Below are 24,300 nucleotides of genomic sequence, written 5' to 3'. Positions count from 1 at the left end.
CTGTATTGTCTCTGTGACTATAGAAAAGACATCTAAAGCATTCTGTTCTGACTCCTTACTAGTACTTTTGTTCCTTCGTACTCCCTCCTCTCGTTCATGCCTTGTCTAATACAGTACATCATGGAAGTTTCTGAATTCTAAATGCAATAGTAAATGTTACTGTAGTTACCTTTAGCTTAATGTTTTAAAAATAGATGTCATTGAACACAATACTGAAAGCAGAGGTTTATTCTTGCAGGATTGTGTGGGTTTAACATTTCAGGAGGAGTCATTTGCAAGAACTCTAAGAGCATATTGTTTTATATGATATATGGGTTTACTGTCACTGTTTACTGTAAGAACAGGTTGTGAACACAAGGACTGGTAAAGACTTGAGTTTGTAATGTGGTTGGTTTTTCAAATTCTTATGCAATTGTAAATAATGTCTATTTTAGCTGCATTTCCAGGGTCAGTAAGTTCCAGGTATACCAAGAAGTTAAAGCGGAAAATGTCTGATCGCTAACTTTGGAAAATAGTCTCATGAGAAAAGGATGGTAATTGTTACTAATATAAAACTCTTGATTTGTTCAGAGATAAAACAGCCCAGATTGGGGACGGGGGAGTACTTAAAAAAGTATCCTTTCTTAATTATTTAAGCTGAATATGCTGGGTTGTGCCTGTTAATAGCGACCCAGTCTGCCTGGTAGAATAGAGGCAGGCAAGGCATTACAAACAGATTTAAGAAAGGGCAAAGACTGGTAAGTTGTGACTACTGTAGTGAAGGGATGTATTACTGAAGAAAGGATTTTAAAACTTGTTCTGTGCACATACAGCTGTAACTAAACTTGAAGAAAAAAAACATAGGCAAGATAAACCTGTAAATTAACTGAACTGGACAACTAGTAATGCTTCTTAAATTGCATGTTAATATATTTGAAGTTAATGTTTATTAGATCTGTTACAGTCCAGGCTATACTAAACTGTGCAACAGCTAGCCAAAACCTCCAAACAGTAGCTTTTATCTTCATGGATGTAAACCTCCTTTTGGATGTTCAATCAATTTGACTGAACTAGCTGCTAAAATTTCAGCCCATGTACAACAGCCTCTACATCTTATTTGTAGAATAATTTCATAATTAGTGGTAGTTTTTAAAGCATCTTAAATTGGCCACTTCACAGGTAGAACAGCTGTTTAAATATTTCGTTTTCACTGCAGAAGATCTTTTTGTGGAAACAGGTGGATGCTTTAAGCAGTTGGATTCATTAGGTGGTGCACAGTTGAAGTGTTAGGTTAGGTATTTTCTGATGCTCTTCGGAGTCATGAGGTTTCATTCTCAGAGGCCTGAGGAAATTGTTAACTGTTGCTTTCAACAGTAGGGTATAAACCAAGAATTTTTCTTTGCAAGTTATTGATAGATAACTTTTAGTAAATATTAAAAGTCAGTTTTGTTTCTTCTGATCTTGTTCCCTCAGACATCCTTTATGAATTCAAATTTGGATTTTGTACAGTTTATGTATTTTGCAGGAAGGAACTCCAAGACTTCTTGTCAGATAATTTGGTTCTGGGTCTTTTCAAATTTTGTAAACTGTGGTCATAAAGATCATTTTACAATTTTAGTATGTGAAACTGAAAAATCCCTGGCTGTTTATCTGTATAAATAATAAAAGGGAAGCTGTGAATCAGACTAAGTGGTAGTAATAGATACTTGTGGACATGGAAACTTAAGTGCTAAAATAATTCTATGACTTTCAGAAGGTTGTTTGTGCAGGTAGGAGCCTGATTATGTGGGAGGTATACTGAACACAGTTATCAAAAGCAGAGGAACAAAGTGTTTTCCAGTTCGTATACAATTCTTTACAGCGTTTTTTCTTTCAGGCAGTCAAGTAAAGTTAAAAGCCAGTATCTGACTAGATGCAACTAGCTGATCTAAGCAGGACTGCTGAAGTCCTGTACAGTTTTACTTCCTTTATTTTGCATTGCATCTGGTCCTGAAATCAAGGAGTTAAACCATTAGAAAGTTGATCACTTTTCTAATAGGATTATTTTTCTGCTGATTTAACCCCCTGAACTGGGTTTTTACAGGATGAGATTAATTCAAGTGCCTCTGTTAAACAGGGAGAGACTGAAAATGCTTATCTAGGGGTAGGATCATAGCAGTGAACAAACACGCAAAAATTAAGTATTCACAGTCTTGGATGTTGGCTGTTGTGCAAGCAGTACAATGAAAAATAGATAATCAAAAGCTGTATACCCTTGAACTGTGATAACAGCAGATCTAAGCACAGAGTGCAGTTAACATGCAGTTTTTAAAACTGGAGTCAAATGTCTTTGGTCATTGTTGAACTAGGTTGTAAGTCATGTTCCTTGTTGCCTTTCACTGTATGCTTGCAGTAGATGTTAGTCCCCACAGGTTTGATCTTTGTTCACATGCCTAGTTCTATCAAAACCATCCAGACTGGAGATCTTAAGTGTTGATTTCCCCAATATATTAGGAGTGATTATTTGTGTAGGTGCAAGGTCATGAGGCCTTATTTTCACTCGGATAGAGCCAGGACACTCGTTTGCCTGCAGTGCAGTGTACCTCTGAAATGTGGGATGGCCTTTATCCATCCTGGGGATGGATAGGGCCGGGAGAGGGAGTGCTCACTGGCCTGAAGTTGACTTTCCTTACATATGGCATAAGGTACAAGCAATTTCAAGCAGTCCAGTTTAAACCCCTAATCATATAGTTATTTTCAATACTGTAGAGCTCCTTTTTTTTTTTTCTTATATCGCTGCATGGAGAACTTTTATCTGCTGCTGCTAAGTGAATATTTGCTGACTTAGGAATTTTTTTCCCAATAAAAGAATGAACATTATATTACACTTCTTACACAGATTAGGAGTCCTGTATCAAGCATAAGATACATAATCATAGCAATCCTACAGTAATTATGTTATCAGCATCTGTGTTTTTCACCAGCTTAATTTATTTCAACCTTTCTGAGTTTATTGCCCTGTATCTGCATAGATGATAATCTGGTTCCTGGAAGCCTTAACTGTTTCACTGCAGTGTCAGCTGAGTTTTGTATGTCACATGGGAAGGTTTGAGATAATACAACTGAGCTGTGGTTCAGTGGCCCACTTTTTCCTGTTTGAAAGTTGCTATGGACAGAGCAGGACCCTGTGCTTTAACAAATGCTTCAGTAGTTTTTGTGGACTGGGTTGTTTTTTTTATTGTAGCTGACATTAATAGTACTCCTGATAGGCATTTCTATCAAATACACAATAATACATGCTTGATTATTTGAGACGAGTAGATTTTGCTGAGAAGGAATATAATGAGAAGCAATGCTAATTTTATAATAAACTAAATTTTTAGTTTTATTTTTTAATCAAATTATTTTTTTAATTTAGTTTGTTGTGGGACTTGATACTTGTCTTCCAAGCTACATTGCTTTGCACTGAGCAATTAATGTTAAGAATGACTTGAAAACTGAATTGAAAAGAATAATGGTCTTTAAACTCATATAAAGCCCCTTCTACTGATTTTTTTTTTTTTTTCCTTACGCGCATGGCTGCTGAAGTCTTCTAAGGGATATGCCTTGAATTACGTCCTGCTAGTAGGACAGATGCAAGAACGGGAAGCACTGAAAAATAGTCAAAAGTATGGCAGGTTTTCAATTATAGAGTTGAATTGCAATGTATAACATAAGCAACTGTTGTATAGTAGTGCATTTGCAGAGGCTGACAAAAGCAAAGGGGTAGGGCACTCCTTACAATAAAGCTAATGTTCCTAAGTAACTTAGGCTTACTGCATTTGCTAGCCCCAGCTTTTTCTTTTCTTTAAGTCACTGTTTTGCACAGTACTGGCTTCTTAGCTTTGTATATATCACTGTAAAATGGTCTGCTGGTAAAATCCATTAGTAATACCTTGGATCTGTATTCTTGGAATGTTTGCTTTCCTTCAGGAGTGATGTGCACTAGTGATGCTTACTAACTTTACTAGAAGTCCATTCTAATTACCTTCTGTTTCCCTTTTTAAGTGTGTGACAGCACCTTTGATAGAGAGGAGTATCAGTTCTTCTGTCCTGGTTGCTGTCTTTTTTGTCTTCAGAGCTATGTATTGACCTAGATCTAATATTAAGAATTAAAATAATCTTTTAGTAATTAACAGGGTTTTTTTAGAATTTCCTGTACAGTAAATCAGGCACACTCACTACACAATACAGGAAGTGTGTATTCTAACAGTAATTATGTAGTTAACTTGTAAATTTCACAAGAAAGGTCTTGTAGTAATAACTTACAGGTTATTATTCTTATATCTCAGGAAGGCAAGACGATTTGAGCTAACAGCTGCCTGAAAAATGAGTCAAGTTGGCAAGTTAGTAAATAAGCTGGTTGGAGTGCAGGTCAGAAAAATATTTAATCCTTAATAAAAAACTTCATATCATTTAGGGTTGTAACAAGCATGTATTTTAAGGCTTGTTTGTATGTGTTCATCAGACTGTAATAAAAATAAAATACTGTTTGGTCAAGGTCTATAATAGAAAAATAGGTCTGAATTTACTTTTTCCATCTTGAAAGTTTCAGTTTGGTAAAACTGTTCAAAATTCATAATGCAATAAATTTTCTGGCAAACTCAAATTTGTTCTAGTGTTTTAGAAACATTTAGTCAGTTTAGTCTAGCTGGATCACCAAATAGGTAGAGCTTGCCCCAGTAAGATAATGCACTCTTACCGCAACAACTTGTTTTCCAGATAAAGTTACAATTTATTAATTCAGGCATGAAAAATGAGATCTGTAATGTTAAGTTGTCAGAATGTTGTTTGCTTGTCTCTGTAGCTGGGACAGAAGTTCTCAAACTCTACTTGTGATCTCTTATGTTTTCTTTTTAATTTTTCTAGGCTGCCGAGTATGTCCCAGAAAAAGTGAAGAAAGCTGAAAAGAAACTAGAAGAAAATCCATATGACCTTGACGCTTGGAGCATTCTCATTCGAGAGGCACAGGTTTAGTGACATAGGATTACGTTTCCTTATCTATGGTCCACTCGCACTATTTGGTTCTGGAGTAAAATCAGCATATTCATTTACATAAATCATAATATTGTAAATGCTGTTTTGATTTTCAATTTTTAGAATCAACCTATAGACAAAGCACGGAAGACCTATGAACGCCTTGTTGCCCAGTTCCCCAGTTCTGGCAGATTCTGGAAACTGTACATTGAAGCAGAGGTTAATATTTTTACATTTTTTCTTATATAAGTTTTAATAGGAGTTTAAGTTTAGACTTTCATAAGCATAAATAAGATAGGCACATAATATCTAGGGAAAAGGGGATTTTAAATATGCCTTGCCTTTATTTTGTAAAATAGGTGCAAAGGAGTGATTAAAATGAATTCTAAAGTACTGGGTCTTTTATGAGTTGATGATTGTTGCATTATGGAATTGCAACAACATTAAAACCGTTTCAATGGTATTGGAGTGCTTTAGCCTTTTATTTACTTGTCGTGTCAATTTATTGCCTCCCGTGTCATTTATTTAGAGGACTTTTTTTATTATTATTTATACATACAAACTTACTTGAATGACTTCCTGTGAATGTTTGGATCTATTCTTTTTTTTGCTTTCTTAGGGAATTGTTTCTGTGAACAGTGTTTTCAGGGAGGGTGTGGGATGGAAGCTGATTTCTGGAATGAAAATGCTGGGAAAATCCATTAGCACAACTCATTAGCTTGTAAAAATCCCAAGAAAATTGTGTTTGTTTACATAACTATAAAACTTCCTACTAAGTGCATTGATCATTTAACAGTCTTTAATGACGTGTCATGAAATGCACTGTATAATCTGAGGGGTTTTGTTTTCTTTTTATTTTCTGTAGCTGCTAATACTAATACACATGCTTTTTGTGGGCATCTTTTAGCTGCACATTTTTCTTGAGAGGCAGATCTACATGCTGAACTACAGGGGTGGGGACCTGTATTCTGTAGGTGATAAATGACATATCTGATTTTTTTTCCTTTTATATGAAAACTGCTAAGCAGTAATCTGAGTGGCAAAACTGCATTGTATAGTTACCATGGCTTATTGTACATTAAATTATATACCCAAATGTGTTTTGGCAGTAAATTTTGAAGATAATTAAATAAAATCAGGATCACAGGAATCTAACAGAATTTTTTAAATTGAAGTTTATTGTAAGATGTTATAGTTCAAAATAGTGTAAACTAAATTTAATATTATATAACTAAATCATAGAATTTTCACTATTTTGTTTCCAGTAGTTTGTAGTAATAGTTAGAATGTCAGTTACTGGACATGGGAGATTGTGAATGCACCAACACGTATAGATGTGTATTTTTCCTTTTGGGACGCTACAGCCAAATCCATTAGCCTCTTGCACCCTGCAATATTTCCTACAAGATGTAGTCTTTAGACTCTAATCTAGTTTGATTATATTGTTACCTGATTTCTGTGCTACTTTAAAACCTTTAGCTTATGTCTCAAACTTGAGCCGAATTAGACCACCTCAGAAAGCCTTTTACTATATTGTAGATCTTATAACAGAAAGTACTGTTAACGTTGTAAAGCTTCTTGTCTTGAACCATGTTCAGAAATGAATTGTCAGTCATTACCTCTCTTAAATGATTCCTTTAATTTATAATCTAGTAGTATTTAGAAACATAACAGTGGCAAAGCTTAAAACAGTCTAGGTTATAAATTTTTACATGCTGCTTCAAGGAAGGAAGATCAGCTTCTACCCAACAGGTATGGTAACCAGGTAACACAAGGTAAATTTGAGAAGGGAAGAATTGGCATAAAATCACTAGTTCACGTTTGTGTGTGTCTGCCTATAACTACACTTCAAATGTAAAAGACATAGAATGTAAGATTGTATTATTCAAAACAATGGTAAAACTTGTAGAGTTCTGGTAGAGGTTACACTTGAAAGGGGTCATATTTGAAAGAAATGTAAGAGATTACATTTTAGAAATTTATCTTTCATCTTAACAAGGAGGTTTTTAAAATCCCAGTTATAACTTAAATTTTCAGTTTTTCTTTCTTGGTTCTAGTAACTTCTCTCAAAACTCGCGTAGTGACAGATTTAACTCAAAAGCCATGTGTTTATCTGTGCCTTTTTTTTTAGTATATTGTAACCATTTATAGCTATAAGCTGACATAACCTATTTCCAAATTCCTCTCTAAAAAAACATATTCACACAATTGGGCACTGTTGTCAGTGTTGTTTTAAGTTACATATTATATGTACAGTCCCATCTGAGAGTAAACTCAAAACAAAATGTTCTTTTTAACAGTGTGGTTGAATATAAATTAAGATTTCAATTAATTTTTGAAGGCTACCTGAGATACAGGGATTGTTTTTGAGGCAGCTTTTATTGCAGCCTTAAGATGTACGAGGAATATAAGGAAGGTATTTTCTAAAAGCTTTTTTCTTTGGAAATTGTAGTAGTCTCCTCCTGCTACAAAGTTCCTCTTAGGTAGTTCAGAAGGGTAGATCTTTCCAGCCTTGACTTGGGAAAGTAAACCTGTGGTAAATCTTTGTTTAGCATTGCTTTTGATTCACTGCCTCACTACTTAAATCTGAAAATTGCTAAATCTTCAGTCATCTGTAAGCTGCATTTTTCCTGATGTCAAAACAAGTATGTCGCTTTCCTCTGTAACATGGTAATGTTTCTTCTTTGCATCACAGAAAGACAAAAAGGGAGAGGAAAGTGGGGGTGGTTTTCTAGCAGGTTGTCTTTCACTAGAGAATTTAGTCCTCTTAACACCATAAATCTGAGCTGAATATCATTACATAGTGGTGGTCTATTGGAAGATGAGCTAGGGTGAGGGTTAGGACTATGGCTTTATAGGAAAAGGAATTAGCCCTTTAACAGCTGTATTCTTTATAAAATTGTTAGAAATCTTTACATTTCTCTTTGCCTGACTTGAGGAATGTGTTCTTTTTAGTCACTTCCAATCTTCAAGTAGAAATCATTGGTTACAATGTATATGAACAAAAACTGTTTCCCTGCATATGCCAGTGCATTTTGTAATGCAGAGCTTTTAAGTGCAGACCTTACTGCTCTGATTACCTCTTGGTTTTATGACAGTGTTTGTTCAGCTCACTGACTTTTCCTTTTTGTGTATGACTTTGTTCCCTAGTGGAATACAGTGTAAAGCAGTGCTCAGCACTTAGTATATCATCTAACTTACTGCTGTTGATATGCAGACTGTGCTGAAGTAACTGAATTCTTCACATTTCTGTTTTATATGCCAAGCACTGATTTATATGCTCAGATCTGTCATTGCTGGTTTGGTAGTCAGTAGAATGTGGAGATAAACTGGGAAGAGCATGCTTTGACAGTTTGTTAATGGGAACTCAACTATTAAAGTTTTAATTGGTCAAAAACTTTTGATTCTCACACTGGTTCTTATTTCTTCCAATGTTCAAAGAAGCAGTTGCAGGACATAGGAATAATAGAATTGAGTAAAAAACTCCCAGCTCACCACGTTTTATGGGTCATAGCATTTGAATGTGTAAGACTTGAAGAAGAGTGTTTCATTTATTGAATTTGACAGACTGTAGTCTTTTTGAAACTATTTTAGCAAGTAAAATAGTTACCCTTTCTGCATCTACTAAAATTCAGGAAGTGCTACAGTAATGCCACTGTTCTTACTCAGACTTATTTACTGTAGTTGCTTAAAGCACAGTTTTCTCTTGATACCTTTCCCATAAAAATCTACTTCCAGAAAATTTGAATCAATTCACATGTCAGTGCCTTTTCACAGTTTTAAAAGGGAGCATGTAAGTCTCAGTCCCACATGTGCCTTAATGTTAAATTCATAGATCACATGATCTGGATTCTAGCCTGCTGTGCTGATTTGCTGTGTCTTCTTGGGTAAGTTATTTAACCTGGTTTGCCATTATTAAAACAGATACCTACCTACCTCACAGGGTTGTTGTGAGGCTAGCTTTAGTGATTTTGGCACCTGTCTAAAAGGTGCTACAGAAATGTAAAAATAAATTCTGATGTAATACCCTATGATCCCATAGGCCCAGCTGTCTATTACTATTTCCTTTGTCTCTTTGACTGTTTGCACCATCTTTTAGATACAGAAAGACTTCATAATGCGTTTCGTGCACTTGAAAGAACTTTTACTTTACCAGTGTTGTAAATATTTCAGTAGTTCTGAAGCAAGCCTTTGAAGCTGTCACCTTTTTCTCTGCTAGTTTCCTTTGAGAAATCACCAGCTTGAAAGTCCTCTTAGGCACATTTGTGAAACTATGCTCATGTATTTGCAACACTTTTTAACAATCTAAAGAATTTTTAGTTTCAGTTGCTCTGAGTGAAAACTTTGATCTGTAATTGTCCTGAATGTTTCAGGCCAGTTCACACCACACCTTTTTACCTTTTTTGCTGCTGAGTATATTGCATTATATCCTGGTCACTTTGAATGGTTGTTAGTAGAGGTTGAAAGGTTGCCATAATTAAAGATTTAAAAATCATAAGCACAAGACAGTTGTGACAAATACCCCAAGTCTAGAAACAATAAATACAAAGCTAGTAACATGCATGTAAAGTGTTTGGCTGTTAATATGTATTTTTCGTCTTGCAAATCTGCAAGAAAGACTCCTGTGTTATTGCTTGTTCTAAAGAAATGAAACTAGATATATTTGTTCAGGTAACTTCTATTTGATATGAACACTTTGAATTTTAGATGTCTTGGTAACAAACCAGATGCTGTATGAGGATTCAGAGGGTGGGACCAAAGCTTAGGGTTGATTGTTTTGCATTTCATCATATGCAATACATCAGTATCTTTAATTCATGTAATTCACACTGGTGTGGATACTAGTCAGAATGTATCATTTAACATACTTGTATATGAAAAATGTAAATAAAACCATTTAGAAAAATGATTGTTTTTGTTTAAAATGTTTGTGTTTCTTCAAAGCATTTTCTTCCCCTGTTTTACTTTAATCTGGTTCTGAGTTCAGAAAAAAAGTTATACGTACCACCAAAATTCTTCTGCTTGGGGAACAATGGGAGCTGACTCCTGTCAGGGTGAAGTTGGAGTGATCAGAAGTCAAAGTAGAATAGACTTCTTGGCTGAGATTGTTTAGTGGTGGTTTCAACTGAAAATATTGTATATATCACTAGCTGATCTTTGTTAATTTCTTAATGGAAGGCATACCCATTATATAATCCATGCCCTGGACCAGGCTAGTCTACCACATCTTCGTAGTAAACTTCTGCTTTTGAGAAACTGCTGTACAGGTGCTCTGTACAAACATCCATATTACACATTCTTGACTATCTCAGTCTAAGATTTTTAATCTTTTTTGCAACTGTATTATTTATGATCTTTTCTTATTCATGTGTGGACTTGTTCCATTCCTGTTAATAAATGTTGTTCTGTCTGTGTGATTATTGTAGACTCGCACTAGAAAGTGAATGCAACTTCTTTCCTATCTTTTCTACTCAACATGTAAATGCAGGCATGTACATCTTGCATAGTTACCATGGCCTACAAGTTGTATAATACCAGAAATTTAACCACATAACTGACATTTGTAGTTTGAGAAGATGCGTGGTGCTACAGTAGTGGGTTTCTTAATAATTGTTTTCTGTATTTCATCATTAAAAATATCATGGGAAAGTGTTAGGAATTTTAATTTTTGAAGTGGAAGTGATGCCTAATGAAGAGATTACTATGAACCCTCTTCTATAGTGTGTTGCTGTTTTCACATGAATAAACATGAACTGTTTCCTGTTCTGTTGTATTCTTTCCTGGTGGGGTGACAGAAACATCCCTATTAGAAGTGTTAGTTTATAATATAAAGCTCTTGTTCACAACACTTTTCAAGTCTCACTTTCAAATGTAACAAGGACAGTGAAATTTTTTCTCATGGTGTGGTTTCTTTTGTTGAAGTCATTTGCGGATTCTTTATTGATGTTTTGAGGGGGGAATATGTGTGTTAGGTCAGGCACAAACTTGAGCTTTTTTCTCATGTCTGAGCCCACAAGAACCAGAAGTAAAAATACAGCGCTTTCTTGTGTACACTGTGGTACAGATTGGTTATCTTCATCTGCGTGGGTGAGGGAACTGTAATCGTGATTTCTCATTCATTTCTACATCTCTTCCAGCTTCCAGTTGTCAGCTGGTTGAGTTACCTGATGCTCTTTGTTACGATTTTTGAGAAGCCAGATGGCTGAGAGAACACTTTCTGTTAAAGTTTATCTATTAGTGTTACTACACATAATAATGCTTGACTTTATTTGCTGCGGAATCTCTTTGCAGAGTATGAAAAGGCTTTGAGTCACTGCTGTGAAGAAGTACAGTGGTTCTCTTGGCTAGAAACTCTGTGAAGGCAAGCCATTCATTCTGGCCTCCTCTGTTCTGTTAGTACAAACGTTCTTCGTTTAAGAGTGTGCATTGGTTTTTTTCCCCTTGTTAGCGTATGCTTTTTCTTACTGATGGTTTCTGTGTGACAGGTGCTTTACATCCAGTAACAATTTTGGACTTCTGCAATGAAGTGCTGTGTACATAATACCATAAGCTTTGGCACTTTTCCTTTCTTACATAAAACAATTCAAAAGTGAGAAGAAATATGCATTGGTGCATAACTGTACCATTGCACAGGCGGCATTCACGCTTCTTGTGGCAAGTTGTATACGTGCAGTTAACTACACATGAGAAGATCTTGTGGTGATCTGAACCTGATCCGTATTGGGGTTTAACTAGTTTGGTAGTGACAAATAATCATAGTGTAGAAGCATGGGAGCATTTTCAGAGTTCATTGGAACTGCGGCACCAGAAATGTCTCATTTTAAGAATAGGCATTGTAAGTAGAAAAACATTCTTTTTAAATTTAATTTGTGGACAGTTTTCCATAGTACTGCTATATAGTGGGGTCCTGTTGCATCTTGAGACAAGACTGTTTAATAGAACTCAACTTCTAACCTGAAGTGTAAACATTGAAGTCTGGTTCTGGGTCTGTTCCCTTAGAAGCGGATTGTACTATGCCATGTGATAGGGTCTCTGTATTAATCATAATTTTCGCAAGTTCCAGTAAGCACACAGTGTGGATCTGTTGGTAACCAAAGGTCTTGTAAACTGACTGCTGGACTAAAGGGTTTCAGAGCTTTAACATCTTCAACTTTTCTCGGAAAGAGGAGGTTGGTATGGTCAGGAAGCTTGGTAATTTTACTCATACTTTCATGCTCGCTCTGTGTTTCAGCAAAACAGTTATGGAACTCATGCATATATCTAAATTATATAGGCTTTAGTAATGCAAACTGTTCCTCTGAATCAACTAATTTGAAAAGTTCAGTAGTGTGATGGAGGGTCAACTGTCTTACCTCATTAGATTCCTGTAATATGACTGCGCAAAACAGACTTTCTAAGGAGGGCAGCTTATTCTCTCCAGTTCCTCACTGCTGCATTAGTGCATGGAATAAGGAATAACCAGTGTGTAGAACTGGGAAGAGAAATTGCATACACTCTTCAAAGTGTTAACTCATGACCATAGCAGAACAAACTCTTACAATAAATTTTGATTCTTCCATATTAGTTTGTGGCAATGGATTTTAAGAACATTGTAAAAAATGTATTTGCAAGTCACACATTGGGAGTAGAAAGTTAACTTGCAAAATGATGCCTAGTTCTTGATTTAGTATTTTCTGTGTCCAGACTGCAGCAAAGCCATCAACTTCAGCTGTCATCCCTCCTGGAAGTATAGGTTTTCAAACACCAATCTTACTGTTAAACTAAAATAAAAATAAACTCTCTGCTCAGAGATCAGAATGGGTTAGATATACAAAAGCAAGGTGGCAGGTATGTATAGTTGGGTGTCCTGCAGATAAAGCAGACGTGGTGATGTTAGCATGTGAGTGAACTTCATTGTCTTTGGTGGAACTACCAAAATGTTCGTAGTATGACCAAATAGGAAAAAGGGCAACTCAATTGCAGCTGGGTCTTTGTTTTGTTTTCTTTAGAAAAGGGGAAGACGCCTTGTCAAAGAGCAAAAAGTTGCAAGGGTCTTCTGCCCCCTTCCCCGGCTCTTAACTACATCTGTGTTTCTCCTGCCTGGAGAAATAAAACATGTAACGCTGTTGGTATAATTGATGGTATTTTATAGTGTATGTATGGGTGCCAGTACAACTTTCAGTAGAGTTGTTGCAATTTAGGACCTATTTTAGCATATTTTCAAAATAGTTTCAAATTCCGTCTTGAAGCTGTTGATGTGTCCTGTTTCGATACTACTGATAATCTCAAATCTGATTTCAGGGGTTATGAAGGGGAGGAAACAAATGTTGTGTTTGACTTCTGTCAAATTCCACATCCCTGCAGCTTGCGTCAAGGGCATGTTGCCCTTTATACACATGTATGTATTACTTGATCAAGTGATGGATCAAAAGTTAAACAAAACCAACACCAAATAAACCCAAAAACTGAAGGCGGGGGGGGGGGGGGGGGCGCGCGTGTGTTTGGGGGGTGTACTTAGTATTACTCCCAAAGCTGGAAAGGAGAGTAAAACAACAGTCAAATGCACTGTTTCAAATTCACTGATAAAATCTTGATTTAGTTTTTATGGTTAAATGAAAACATGCTAAAGATTCCATGCCTGGGGATGCTTCTGGAATCTCTCAAACTATGTATGTGTATATATAGTCATTGTTGTGTATATACGTGCTTGTGTAATAAGGTCACACAGCATAATTAATTTTCTTTTAAAAGCATACTAAATAGAAATCTTGAGTATGAGCATATCAGTGCAGATTGTCTACAGTTAATTTACTTAGATTACTTAAGTTTATAGATACTCATAATTCACAAAAATTGTGTGTAATCTTGAAGTGGAATATATTTAGAATAACTGAATGGATTTTTTAATTATTATATATAGTTTTAATCTCAGTGCAAAAACATAACTCAATGCAGTATGTAAAGGAGTAGGAAAAAGATGTTGTGCTTTATTTTTGTTGTCTTGGGTCCAGTATTGGCCTGCCTTTCCCCCATTCCTCTCTATCAAAAGATTATTTTTCTATGTTTTCATGGGCAGAATTAGAAGTATATTTGCTCTTAAGAATTGTGGACCATCAGGTATTGCTGTGGGACAGTCTTTCAGTGTGCCCTTGCAATTCATCATTCAGATGACAGGGAAGGTCCCATGAGTCCTTATCAAGAAGCTGTCTTTGGATAGTTCAGACACGTTCTTTGAATTTAAATGTCATAATTCTACTTACCAGTTTTGTTAGGGCAGAAAGCTGGGAGAAGGGGTTCGCTAGTAATAATGGTAACTTTTTTCCTTCTTGTAACTTTCCTGATTTTGTTCATTAAAAAAAAAATATCCAAAATTAATCCCATGACAAATGTTTTTACATCCTCGTTATTGCAGAAGAAATCTGGTGCTCTTAACATCTCTTGATTATGCTTATGCAACTGCATAGCTGCTGGTGAGATTGTAATGGTATTGCATTTTCAAAGCACGTTAACAAATTTAGCAGCCGATGACATGTAGTATGTTGTAGGAACAGTTCTGATTGAGCTTCATTTAAACTTTCCCTGAAACTTTGTTTAGTTAATCTCTTTAGTTTACACTTTTATATTGTATCACAGATGCTTAGAAGATAAAATTTTAATTACATCATATCATGCAGGATCTTGAGGTGTAAGCAGCTCTCATTGATGTTACTGTTGTGGAGAATAGAATGATGGTAACAATACATGTAGGCTTTCATCTACTTAAAGGTGTTATGGTCTTTTACTAACACGCAATTAACTTAAGTCAAAGATGAGTGACAGCAAATAAGTTTACAGAAAATGGCTTTTGTAATACACCTTGCCAGTGGAAGTTTAGCTTGCAACTTTTCTTTCCTCAGCTATGTCAATTGACCTCCCTCCCCAGATTTTCTGTAGACGTTGAGTAATTAATAGTTTTAGTACAAGCAGTATACTTTGAAAGTCTGCCTGCATAGCCTGATAGCGCTGACAAGTTCGTACACGAAGAAACATTTCATCTATACTAAATTAGAATGACAAGCCTTATACCAAGAGTCTTGGTTTAGCAGTTTTAGTTTCACTAGGTGAGTTTCATCATTCTAGTACTAGACTGACTGTGGCTTTGGGAATTGTAAATTCTGTCTAATTGTGAAATTGTGCTAGAAATGCTTATTCCATGGTGATGATGACTGATGATTATATAAAAAGTAACTGAAAGAAAGTACAATTCATTTATAATGAACGTAAAGTTTCAAGTAGGCTGGTCTTAAATAGACTGGAATAAACGTTTAAAAGTACAAATAGGTGCCCCTGACACCTTACTAGCTACTTAAGTTTTCTTCGTAAAAGTGCACTGTAAAATAGTCCTCAGTGCGTGACTTCTTGGTTGCAAGTTACTTGAAAAAATGCTGAGGATGCAAGCCAAAATGTTTAGTGTCCCCATCCCTACTCCACCCTTTAAAAAAAGGAATTGCTGCCTTGGTAAGTATATGTAATTTGTCCGTTATTGCTGCCCACTAGCTAGCATTTCTCAAGGAATGCAATATGTTTATGTCAACTCACGTATTGCGCAGGAATACTTTAGCAGGATGGGCAGTAGAAGTAGTTGTTTAAAACCTCAGAATATTCCATGGTATTTGCCCTTGATAGAATCTCAGTGCTGGTAAGCCTGAGCAGGAAACCAAGTGTATGGTTTATTGTTAAAGGATAAAACTAATTTCTCCAACATAAGATGTGACTAAACATAATTCATGCTCTCTCCTTTTTCTTTTTTATAACTTCTATTTAAGATTCCTACATCCCACATGCTTGCTTTGCGTGTGTTAAACATGGGTATTAAGAGGGAAGTACTATGGGACTTTAAAATTAGATTATAGACTTTAATTCAGCAGAAATACTTTTCTGGCACTAAGCAGATGGAGGTAAGTTTCTCTTTTCATAATACCAGAAAGTGTCTGCTGTTCTTGCTACCAGTCTTAGCTGTGAAAAGAAAAAAAAAAATTACTGTTGCATAAGAAATCTGGCTTGCTTACACACAAAAAAGGCACAAACTTAGATATTACATCTTTATCGTTTTACTGATGTTCCTAAAATTCAGTTTTACCCCCAGAAAAGTTTTGCGAATAAAGTCAGTCTGTGGGGGTTTTTAATTTACTAATGAGAAAAATCTTGTTGTTTCTAAACAATTGTTTAGATAGTTCTTGTTAATCTTTGGTCTCAGTCAAATGAAGACACTGCGTTGATGCGGTGTTATTGCTGGCCTGCATGACAGCCTCACAGCAGTCTGTCATTTCTGCAAGATCTTCCAGTCAAACAGCGTTCATTGCTCTCTGAGTGTACTTTTGTGCCTCCGATGCATAGAGATCTTGACCAACTGTTAAATTGTGCTAACTACTTGAACTTCATAGTATTATCTGAGTTTTGCCTTCTCTCCCAGGCTGGCAGAATTGCTAAAAACTGTCTAGACTGATGTTTTTCACCTGTGTGAGCAGTGTTGGCTGCTGTGATTTATATTTGAGGTCGGTTCTCTGCTCAAGCACTGGGCGATTCAGTGAATCACAGAGGTTCTATAGTGTTGCTTCACCATGTTGCTGAAACGAGTGTTTTAGGCATGCTGCGTTACCACGATGACGTACACCAAAAACAAGTCAAGCACTGTTCTCTTCCAACGCTAGGCTAAAGTCTGAAGGCAGGAAAATGCACACCTTTTCTTGAGAACCTTGTCTGCCTTGCTGTGCGCTGCATCGTCTCAATTTGGGTAGTTTGTGTTCTTGTAGCAGTTCTCTGTGTTACACTTAACCAACTATTTTCTGCTTGTGATAGAGATGATCAGTTAAGATCTGTGTACTGGCTACATATCATTTTTACAGATGATGGTGGTTTGGTGTATTGTTGTATGCATGATGTCTACATCAGACCAAGTGCTGCTCTTGGCATCCTAGATTAAAGAAGTAAAATATAACAAAACTATCTTTAGTATTTCTGAGGTCCCTTGTGTGGTGCTTCTGTGCAAACCTGATGCAAGAAATCAGCTGGGAAACCTACATAACATTTTTAATGCAATGCTTGAAACCGGCCGGCATTTTGCAACATTCTTTAATGCAAATACTATCTGAAAGTATTCTGGGTTTTTTTCTGTCTAGTCTTTGTCTACGTAACAGTGCATCTATTCTAGTAGTTAAAGTCCTCACAGTCCGAATGAAATAATTGCCTGCTGTCTGTCTACCAAAGAGGCTCTTTTTTACAGGAAACTTTAGAACACTTTGGGTTTCTGAATCATCAATTATAGCAGAAAAGCCACAAAATGCTGTTCGAGGGGTAGGGGGAAGAAGTATCAAACTAACTGGATCTCCATTGTCTCAAACAGCAGTTGCCTATAATATGACTAATTCTACATGGGTGTTCTTGTTGGTGTCAGGGTGTAGAAGCAGACACAGTTTTCACTGTGAAAAGCATCAAAGAAATGAGATAAGTGGTATCAAATAGGGCTTTAGTGAAAAGAAACTGTAATTACTTGGAGTGCTGTCCAGCAAGGGGGGCAGAACTACCAGCTGTGTGTGTTTTGTACAGGTGTACATAAAAATAGCACTTCCATTTCCAGTCTATAAGCAGGGTTTTCTTTCTAGCTTATGGGTCAAGGCTAACCTTTCTTTGGCAAGTTTAGGGCTTTACCTGTGCCAGTGTCCTTTCATCGCTCCAAAATCAGAGTCTTTAGCTTTAATACTTGACCCTAACTTCTGCTATTTCTTCTTTATATAACTAGATGGGGAGAGGTGGGAGGAAACTGGGGTGTCAGATGTATTCTCTCTCATTTGCTCTCTTTCGCTGGGCTACATGGACTGTTGAGTTTCTGTACTGCTTTTATGACGGGCTTTTGCATTTCATCTTAAGATGTAAAATGTAAATGCACCTACGTAGCTGCGTGTGCAGCTACAATAGCACATTACATTGTGTACAATCTGACATCAGAGCAGCTCTTCAATGCTAATCTGACACTGGTGCATTTTAAATGGGACAACATAGTGAATTGTCTTTACAAGTCTTTTGTCTTACAAAAAGTACAGCTGGCTTAAATGCCTTTTATTCTTATAATTCTAACTGCCTGGAGTGCATAAGAACACAGACACATGGCCAACCAGTCTTGCATAAGGTGTAAGCTATTTCAGTTGACCTGTAGAATTGAAGACCTCTGTGTAGAGCTAATCCCTCTCCCCTTTCAGTGGAAACTTCACCTGCATAGCTTTCATTTCTAAAGCATGGGAATGTGTAATCTGTATTTTTATTTTCCACCTTCAGTGCATCTCTATGTAGCTAACTATTCAAGTGTAAGGTAGCTTACAAGTGTAAGCTATCCATGTGCTAGTATCAACTCATACAGATTTAAAAGTAGTTGTACATACATTTCTGTCTTTATCCTGTTTTATGAATAGTGGGACTGTTCCTATAGATCGAAGCCCAGCAGGGCTGTTTAAGTGGGAAAAATTGCATCGCATTTAAATATTCTAGAACCCTGGTTTTAATGTACTAAGTGGCCTGATTAGCTGGGGTAGTAATTACATTAAAATTGAAATATTCTGGACACAGAGCTCCCAAAATAGTTGTGCAGAATCTACCCACTGGAATGTTTTTGGATCAAGCCTTTAACCAAAAATTTGCGTTGTTCATGTGGTTTCAGATTAGGCTGCTTGTGATCAGTCCAGACCTAGTAACGAGATACTGAGAAAATCCTACAGTAAAACTCATGTTGAAGAAAACTTAATTTTTACCACTGAATGCTACTTTTACAATGAATTTTGTCTCTTTTTCATTGCTAAAAGACAGAAATCTGGATGTTTAATTCTGTAATTGACTCTCAAAATATGGTCTTTTTTAACTTATAGATGAGACTTTTCAGTAACTATGAATAAGAATATGCATTCTCAGAAAGGAAACAGTAGAGAATTCCCTTGATTTCTGACAAACATATGAAGGATTTTTGATTAGGACAGCTGCCTATACTAGAAAAATACGCTAATTCCCTGAAATTCAGCTGGAATATCTCATTGCTGTAGAACAAAATGAGCTCAGTCATTAGGCTAAGTCATCTTGTATTTCTGAGGCTGATTATTTTCTCAATTTAGTAAATGACAGACAGGCAAAGCCAGGACCCACATCCCTTACTTACAAGATTATTTTTGTGGCACTGCAGTTCAAGTGTATATGTTTTGGTTTTTTGAAGTTTAATTTTGTAATAGTCTATGCATCCTGTCAAATGCAGATTGATTCTGCGATGCATTTGCAGAGACTTACTTGTGCCTGAGCGTTATTCTCCGCTATTAACTTAATTCTGATTCTTGTTTTCTTGTGATGAGACAACTGTCTTGATATGGACTGTCTTACAACCAATGTAGTGGTTTTGAGAACAATTCTTTGGGCCATTTTTGCAACAGATTATTGCAACAAGTCTTCACCTTCCAGCCATGGAGAGTCCAAACATTAAGAACTTGTCCTCTGCTGACAGGCCAAGCTTGTCTCATACTAATACTGTAACAGTAAGAAGAGTATGCTTTATGATACAGTTCCATTTTCTAGTACCATTTTTTACTCTTTGAGCAAATCGTATTACTTTTCCTTAGGAGATTTGCTTGTTTGGCTGTCTTTATATTGGGGAGAACCTTTATTAGAGTAGTTCCATGCTAGCAAATGGGAGGAATTAATGCATGGTCTCTGAATTTGACCACTCAAATGGGCAGTAGTTCTTTGTGGTCCTAAGACGTCTTCATTTAGACTATTAGACCTTTTTGATAAGTCAATGTGGAGACTGTTTAATGGACCTCTGCTGCCTTCTAGATGTGTTGCTTCTTTTTTTAAATAGATGTTCAAGGATCCCTGTAAATACTAAGATCCTTCTGAAATTTTAGCAGGTGTGTTATTAACATACAATCTTGGTGGATGAATAGAGAAATCTTAAAACCTTCCATACAAAAATTATTGTTGATAACTTTATTGTATAAAAATTAATTTTCCAAAATCCCATAATTCAGTGAAACAATTACGTTATTAAACTTATCCTTTTCTGCACTTCTGTGCAAGCATATTTGAGAAGAATATATCAAAACTGTAGACATGCAATGAGTGTAATAGGAAATCATCAAACTATAAACCTAATGGGGAATTCAACGCCCCCTAAAGTGTGGCATTTTCTCCAGCTATATCATCAAATTACATAGTAAATCAACACTTTCTTACTTTTATTTTGCGATTACGAAAATCAGAGGAATGATTTTTTTTAATGAGCTGTATATTACTGTAATGAACACTGATTTCTGATAGAAGAGAAAAAATTATTTTAAATGAAGAGTTTTAAGTTAGATCTTAAGTTAGAGCTTTGTAAGGTGTGGGGTCTGTGTAATTAAACAATTGGCTTTTCATTATTCTAGGTAGTGATACCTTGCTTAATCCTTATGATAGGTAATCTGTTGCAGCAGCCTCATCGCTGCCTTGTTTTTAACATCTTTGTACTGCAAGGAATTTTTAACTTGGGTTATGGGCTTGCACCTCGCTAGTGGTGATGGCAGATTGCAGTGTATCTATGCTTCTCAATTTGGCAACCTTGTAAAAGATACTGGCACCTATTTATCTTAACGAAATTAGCTGAAAAAGGCATTAGAGAAGTGCCGATGTCCAGTTCCGTTGCCCCTGCTGAGAGACTTTATTCGCTTATGATATGCGGTCGAGGTAGGCAACTGGTGTAATTTACCTGAGTTCACAAATCAGGTATGTGTAGCCCAATGAGATGTGCCAAATACCTTGCTTTTTAGGCTTCCCTCTTAATTTAACTTTTTAACTTCAGTGATCTGGCCAATAAGTAAAACAGCAAGTGTTGAATTTATCTCATTGTGTTTTGTCATGTTGACAGATTTCTTTCAATCCATGGGTGCTATATGTGCCTTTGAGCCCTATAAATTTGTTCCTCTGAGAGTTAAACTAATATAAAGTTAATTCTAGGCAAAAAAAGCACTGCTTCTTTGTGAAAGGGCTTACTTCCTAATAACTGCGAAGGGTATCAGTAGATCTGTTAATGCTGACCAGCTGAAAACACACTTTAACACTTCCAGCTGCTTCTGTAAAATACAAGATGTTGAGAAACAGGAATGAGAAGTGGAGGTGGAACTAAAGTGCCTAAGTTGGGAAGGAAGCAAGGCAGTTTGCAGGAGTGTGAATGTGGGATGTTTTTTTTCTGTTGTGGCTTAAAGTGAGTGTGAAATTGAAGAGGAAATTACAACCCATGGGGCATGTTAAAAATTGGCTTTTTATTAAAATGAGATTTGCAGACAAATTGAGAATCCAGTTATCAAGTTGGGTCTGGCTAGAAAGGAGTGGAAAATAGAAGGATGCTTAGCATCTCTAAGTTACTTCATTCAGTTAATATTACATTAAAATTGATAACAGGCAAGTTGCCAAAATGAATAGGTAAGGATTTATGATTTGGAGACGATATTAGAGCGGGTACCATAGATGAAGATGTGTTGTACAATAAAATGCAGACCAAAAGAGCAAAGAGCACTGGATTGTCTGCCGTTACTTAGAAAAATGATTGGAGTAGGTAGCTCGTACTTCCCAATGATAAGCGTAAAGCTAGACGCTGTTACAGAAAATATGCTCATGCATGGCAAGACCTGAACACCAAAGACAAGTTCATGTTTTCTTGAACAGTGCTGAGCAGGGAGCATGAAAGGCATCTTTCTGGTGTTCGGTAAGAGGTCTTGGTGTTCTAGTCAGACATGTATGTGGGTAGGCTGCTGGAGTGTTACAGGCACAGTTTAGAACATGGAGGGTAAAGCTGGATGGTGCAGTTCAGTCAGGTGAAATCTGTGGGTAAGGAATAGTGACCGTGTGAAGCTGTTAGATGGAAAAAGTGAGCAAAAGACAATATGGGAGTAAAATTGACTAAACAGAAAGAAATGGATCAAAACTTCTATTAAAAAAAACCTGAAAGTAATTAGTGATAATGTAGTCCTGTCTTTCTCTAACCAGGAAATACCTGTTGCCATGTACTAAACATGGCATGACCACAAACAGAAGGTGCTTATTAAAGAGGTCTTGTGGTCTATTGATTTTTAAATTAGTGTGTAAGAACTGCTGAGAGTAGTACAGCAAAGAACAGTCAGTTCAGTAGGCTAAGTCGTACTCAGAGGTAAACAAAACTTAGAGATGCATCAACTCTGGTTTTCACCCCCAATTTCTAGGCAGTTTTTAAATGTCAGATCTGTAGGGTGATGAAGTAACAGATAACTGAAGTTGTGGGGGTGTTTTGTGGTTTTTTGCTTCTTAAGAGCATGGAGCGTGCTTATCATCATGAGTTGAAAAGGGCTATTCCTCCAGCTTTACTTGAATTCTATTAATCCACGAGACAGATGTGCAACAATGGAACTCTGTTTGTCAGGAGGGAAAATAGCAGTGAAGTAGTAACATGAGGGGGGATTCGTGTTTAAACATAACTGAAAATCTGAATTATTTCTGTTTCTGAAAATGTGTTCTGGAAAGGAAATAAAATGCACAAACAAGCAAAATGAGAGGAAATAACAGTAGAACTCAATAGATGGGAAGGAAGAGGAAATACACTTGAGAAATAGCTTCTTCCATTTTTATAATTCAGATTGGACAAAAGGGAAGAAAAAAGAGAAGTATATGTGACACCAGAAATAAATGAGATAGTGATTGCAATTCAGTACTGTTCTCCAGCTGGAAATACCATTTAACAGTTTTGTCACCACACAACTTTTTTTTTTTTTTTTTTAAGGCTGCCTATAAATTGGTATTTCTCTGTACGGTCTCTGGCTAGCATCTGGATAACGTTGCCTGAAAGCTATGCTTGCGTTTCAAAGTACTGGTGTGAATAAAGTGCCTCAGTGCAGGACCAAGAGAGCAACGTTTTTTGTAAGGGAGTAGAGGCAGATGCGGGTCCTAAAGATTTGTCTGTACATGGATATTAAATTGCACAAAGGTGTAAACTAAAGCACAATAGCTTTTTTTTTAGCTGTTTCTGAGCTCTTATTTCTTAATAAAGTCCTTGTTCTTTACACTAGAGTAGACACTTAGGAATTAGATGGGGTGGGTAGTTAATCCAAACTGTATTATTAGCAGCAAAATTGAGTTTCTTTACTGCAATGCATGAATCTTTCTTCACCTCTAGATCAGTCCATTTACTATAAGTTTGTTGAGCGAGGTTGTCCAGATTCTCTGTGTTTGTATTACTGCACTTCTGGAATGCAGACAGTTTGCAGATGCCTAAGGATATTATATTCATGTATTCTTCTGGATTAATTTCTTTCCTGATGCACCTTGTTTATATAGATTTTTTAAATTAAGAGTTATTTAACTGTTTCAGCTGGGGCATATGTTACTGTGTCTTCGGAGTGGCATTTCAGTTTCTTCCTTTGCACTCTTTTCTGAAGACTTCTGCTCTGAGCTGCTCCGTTGCTGTCCTTGGCCAGGCATAGCTGTTACCCCCTTTCCCAAACCTCTACATAAATCTGGTTTTAAGCTCACAGTTTTGGATATAGTCTTTGCAAGTCTTCAGTCATGCCTTTCCCCCCCCTTTACCATTAGTCAGGTGGTGATGTTTAGTAGAGATCTCTAGGCTGCTGCCTCAGAGAGGAGAAAGGTTGATAGAGTACGTTAACCTGATGTGCTTTGGTTAATTGTTCCTAAAGATGTTAAAGGCTTGGGGTCATGAGGCTGTAATGACAATTTTCAAGAACTTAGTGAGGAGCAACCTTGCGTGTTACTGGCTCTTTGTGCAGCAGCTTTCTCTAGCTCTGCTACTGTGCTGTCCCAGTCTCCCACTGCCGCTTGGCTCCTTATAGAAAATGGTGCCCTTCATTTATAAGCAGTTATTTTTCCTGTAGATGTGGCTGCCTTTTACTGGTTGTCTTTGTCTTTAACAGAAAATGGTAATGTGGCCCAGAATTTTGCTATAGAAGGTTAACACTTTCACTGCCTGCTCAGCAGGTGCTTGTTCTCTTATTTATCTGTGCAGGCTATTAACTGGGAATTGAATTTGCAGAATTATAGGTCCTGTTCAGTGGCTTAATATTTTTAGTCACTGAGAAGTTTGTTTATCCTTAAATACTGTGAGCAGATTCAGAGTGTCTCTACATACAAATACGTGATTATGTATGTGACGGAGCGCTTTTTTTGTTAAGCAGGAAACAACTGCGAAACCTAAAAGGTGGTTGTGATCAGGAAGCATGGTCAGTCAGGCACTGGAACAGGCTTCCTAGGGAGGTGGTCAGTGCCACAAGGCTGTCAGCGTTTGAGTCATTTGGGCAATGTCCTTAATATGCTTCA

General features: G+C 36.6%; 1 protein-coding gene across 4 annotated transcripts in view; it reads left to right on the top strand.

Annotated features, from left to right (window-relative positions):
* Positions 1–24,300, top strand: part of CSTF3 (cleavage stimulation factor subunit 3) — a 50,713-nt gene that overhangs the window by 3,914 nt on the left and 22,499 nt on the right. For 2 of the 4 annotated variants that reach the window (XM_055722837.1, XM_055722836.1), the window contains 2 exons: positions 4,867–4,968; positions 5,098–5,193. Coding sequence is in view for 2 of the 4 variants with exons in the window: in XM_055722836.1 (XP_055578811.1) it covers positions 4,867–4,968; positions 5,098–5,193 (198 nt within the window). In the remaining 2 variants the exon portion in view is untranslated. Of the gene's footprint in view, positions 1–3,546; positions 3,627–4,289; positions 4,372–4,866; positions 4,969–5,097; positions 5,194–24,300 lie in introns of those variants that run through there. The other 2 variants (XM_055722835.1, XM_027810409.2) reach the window with 2 other exon arrangements.

The sequence above is a fragment of the Falco cherrug genome, chromosome 10, assembly GCF_023634085.1.
Source record: "Falco cherrug isolate bFalChe1 chromosome 10, bFalChe1.pri, whole genome shotgun sequence".
In the NCBI taxonomy this organism is placed as follows: Eukaryota; Metazoa; Chordata; class Aves; order Falconiformes; family Falconidae; genus Falco; species Falco cherrug.
The sequence above is the reverse complement of the archived record's forward strand: the minus strand, read 5'-3'. Positions and strand labels throughout refer to the sequence as shown.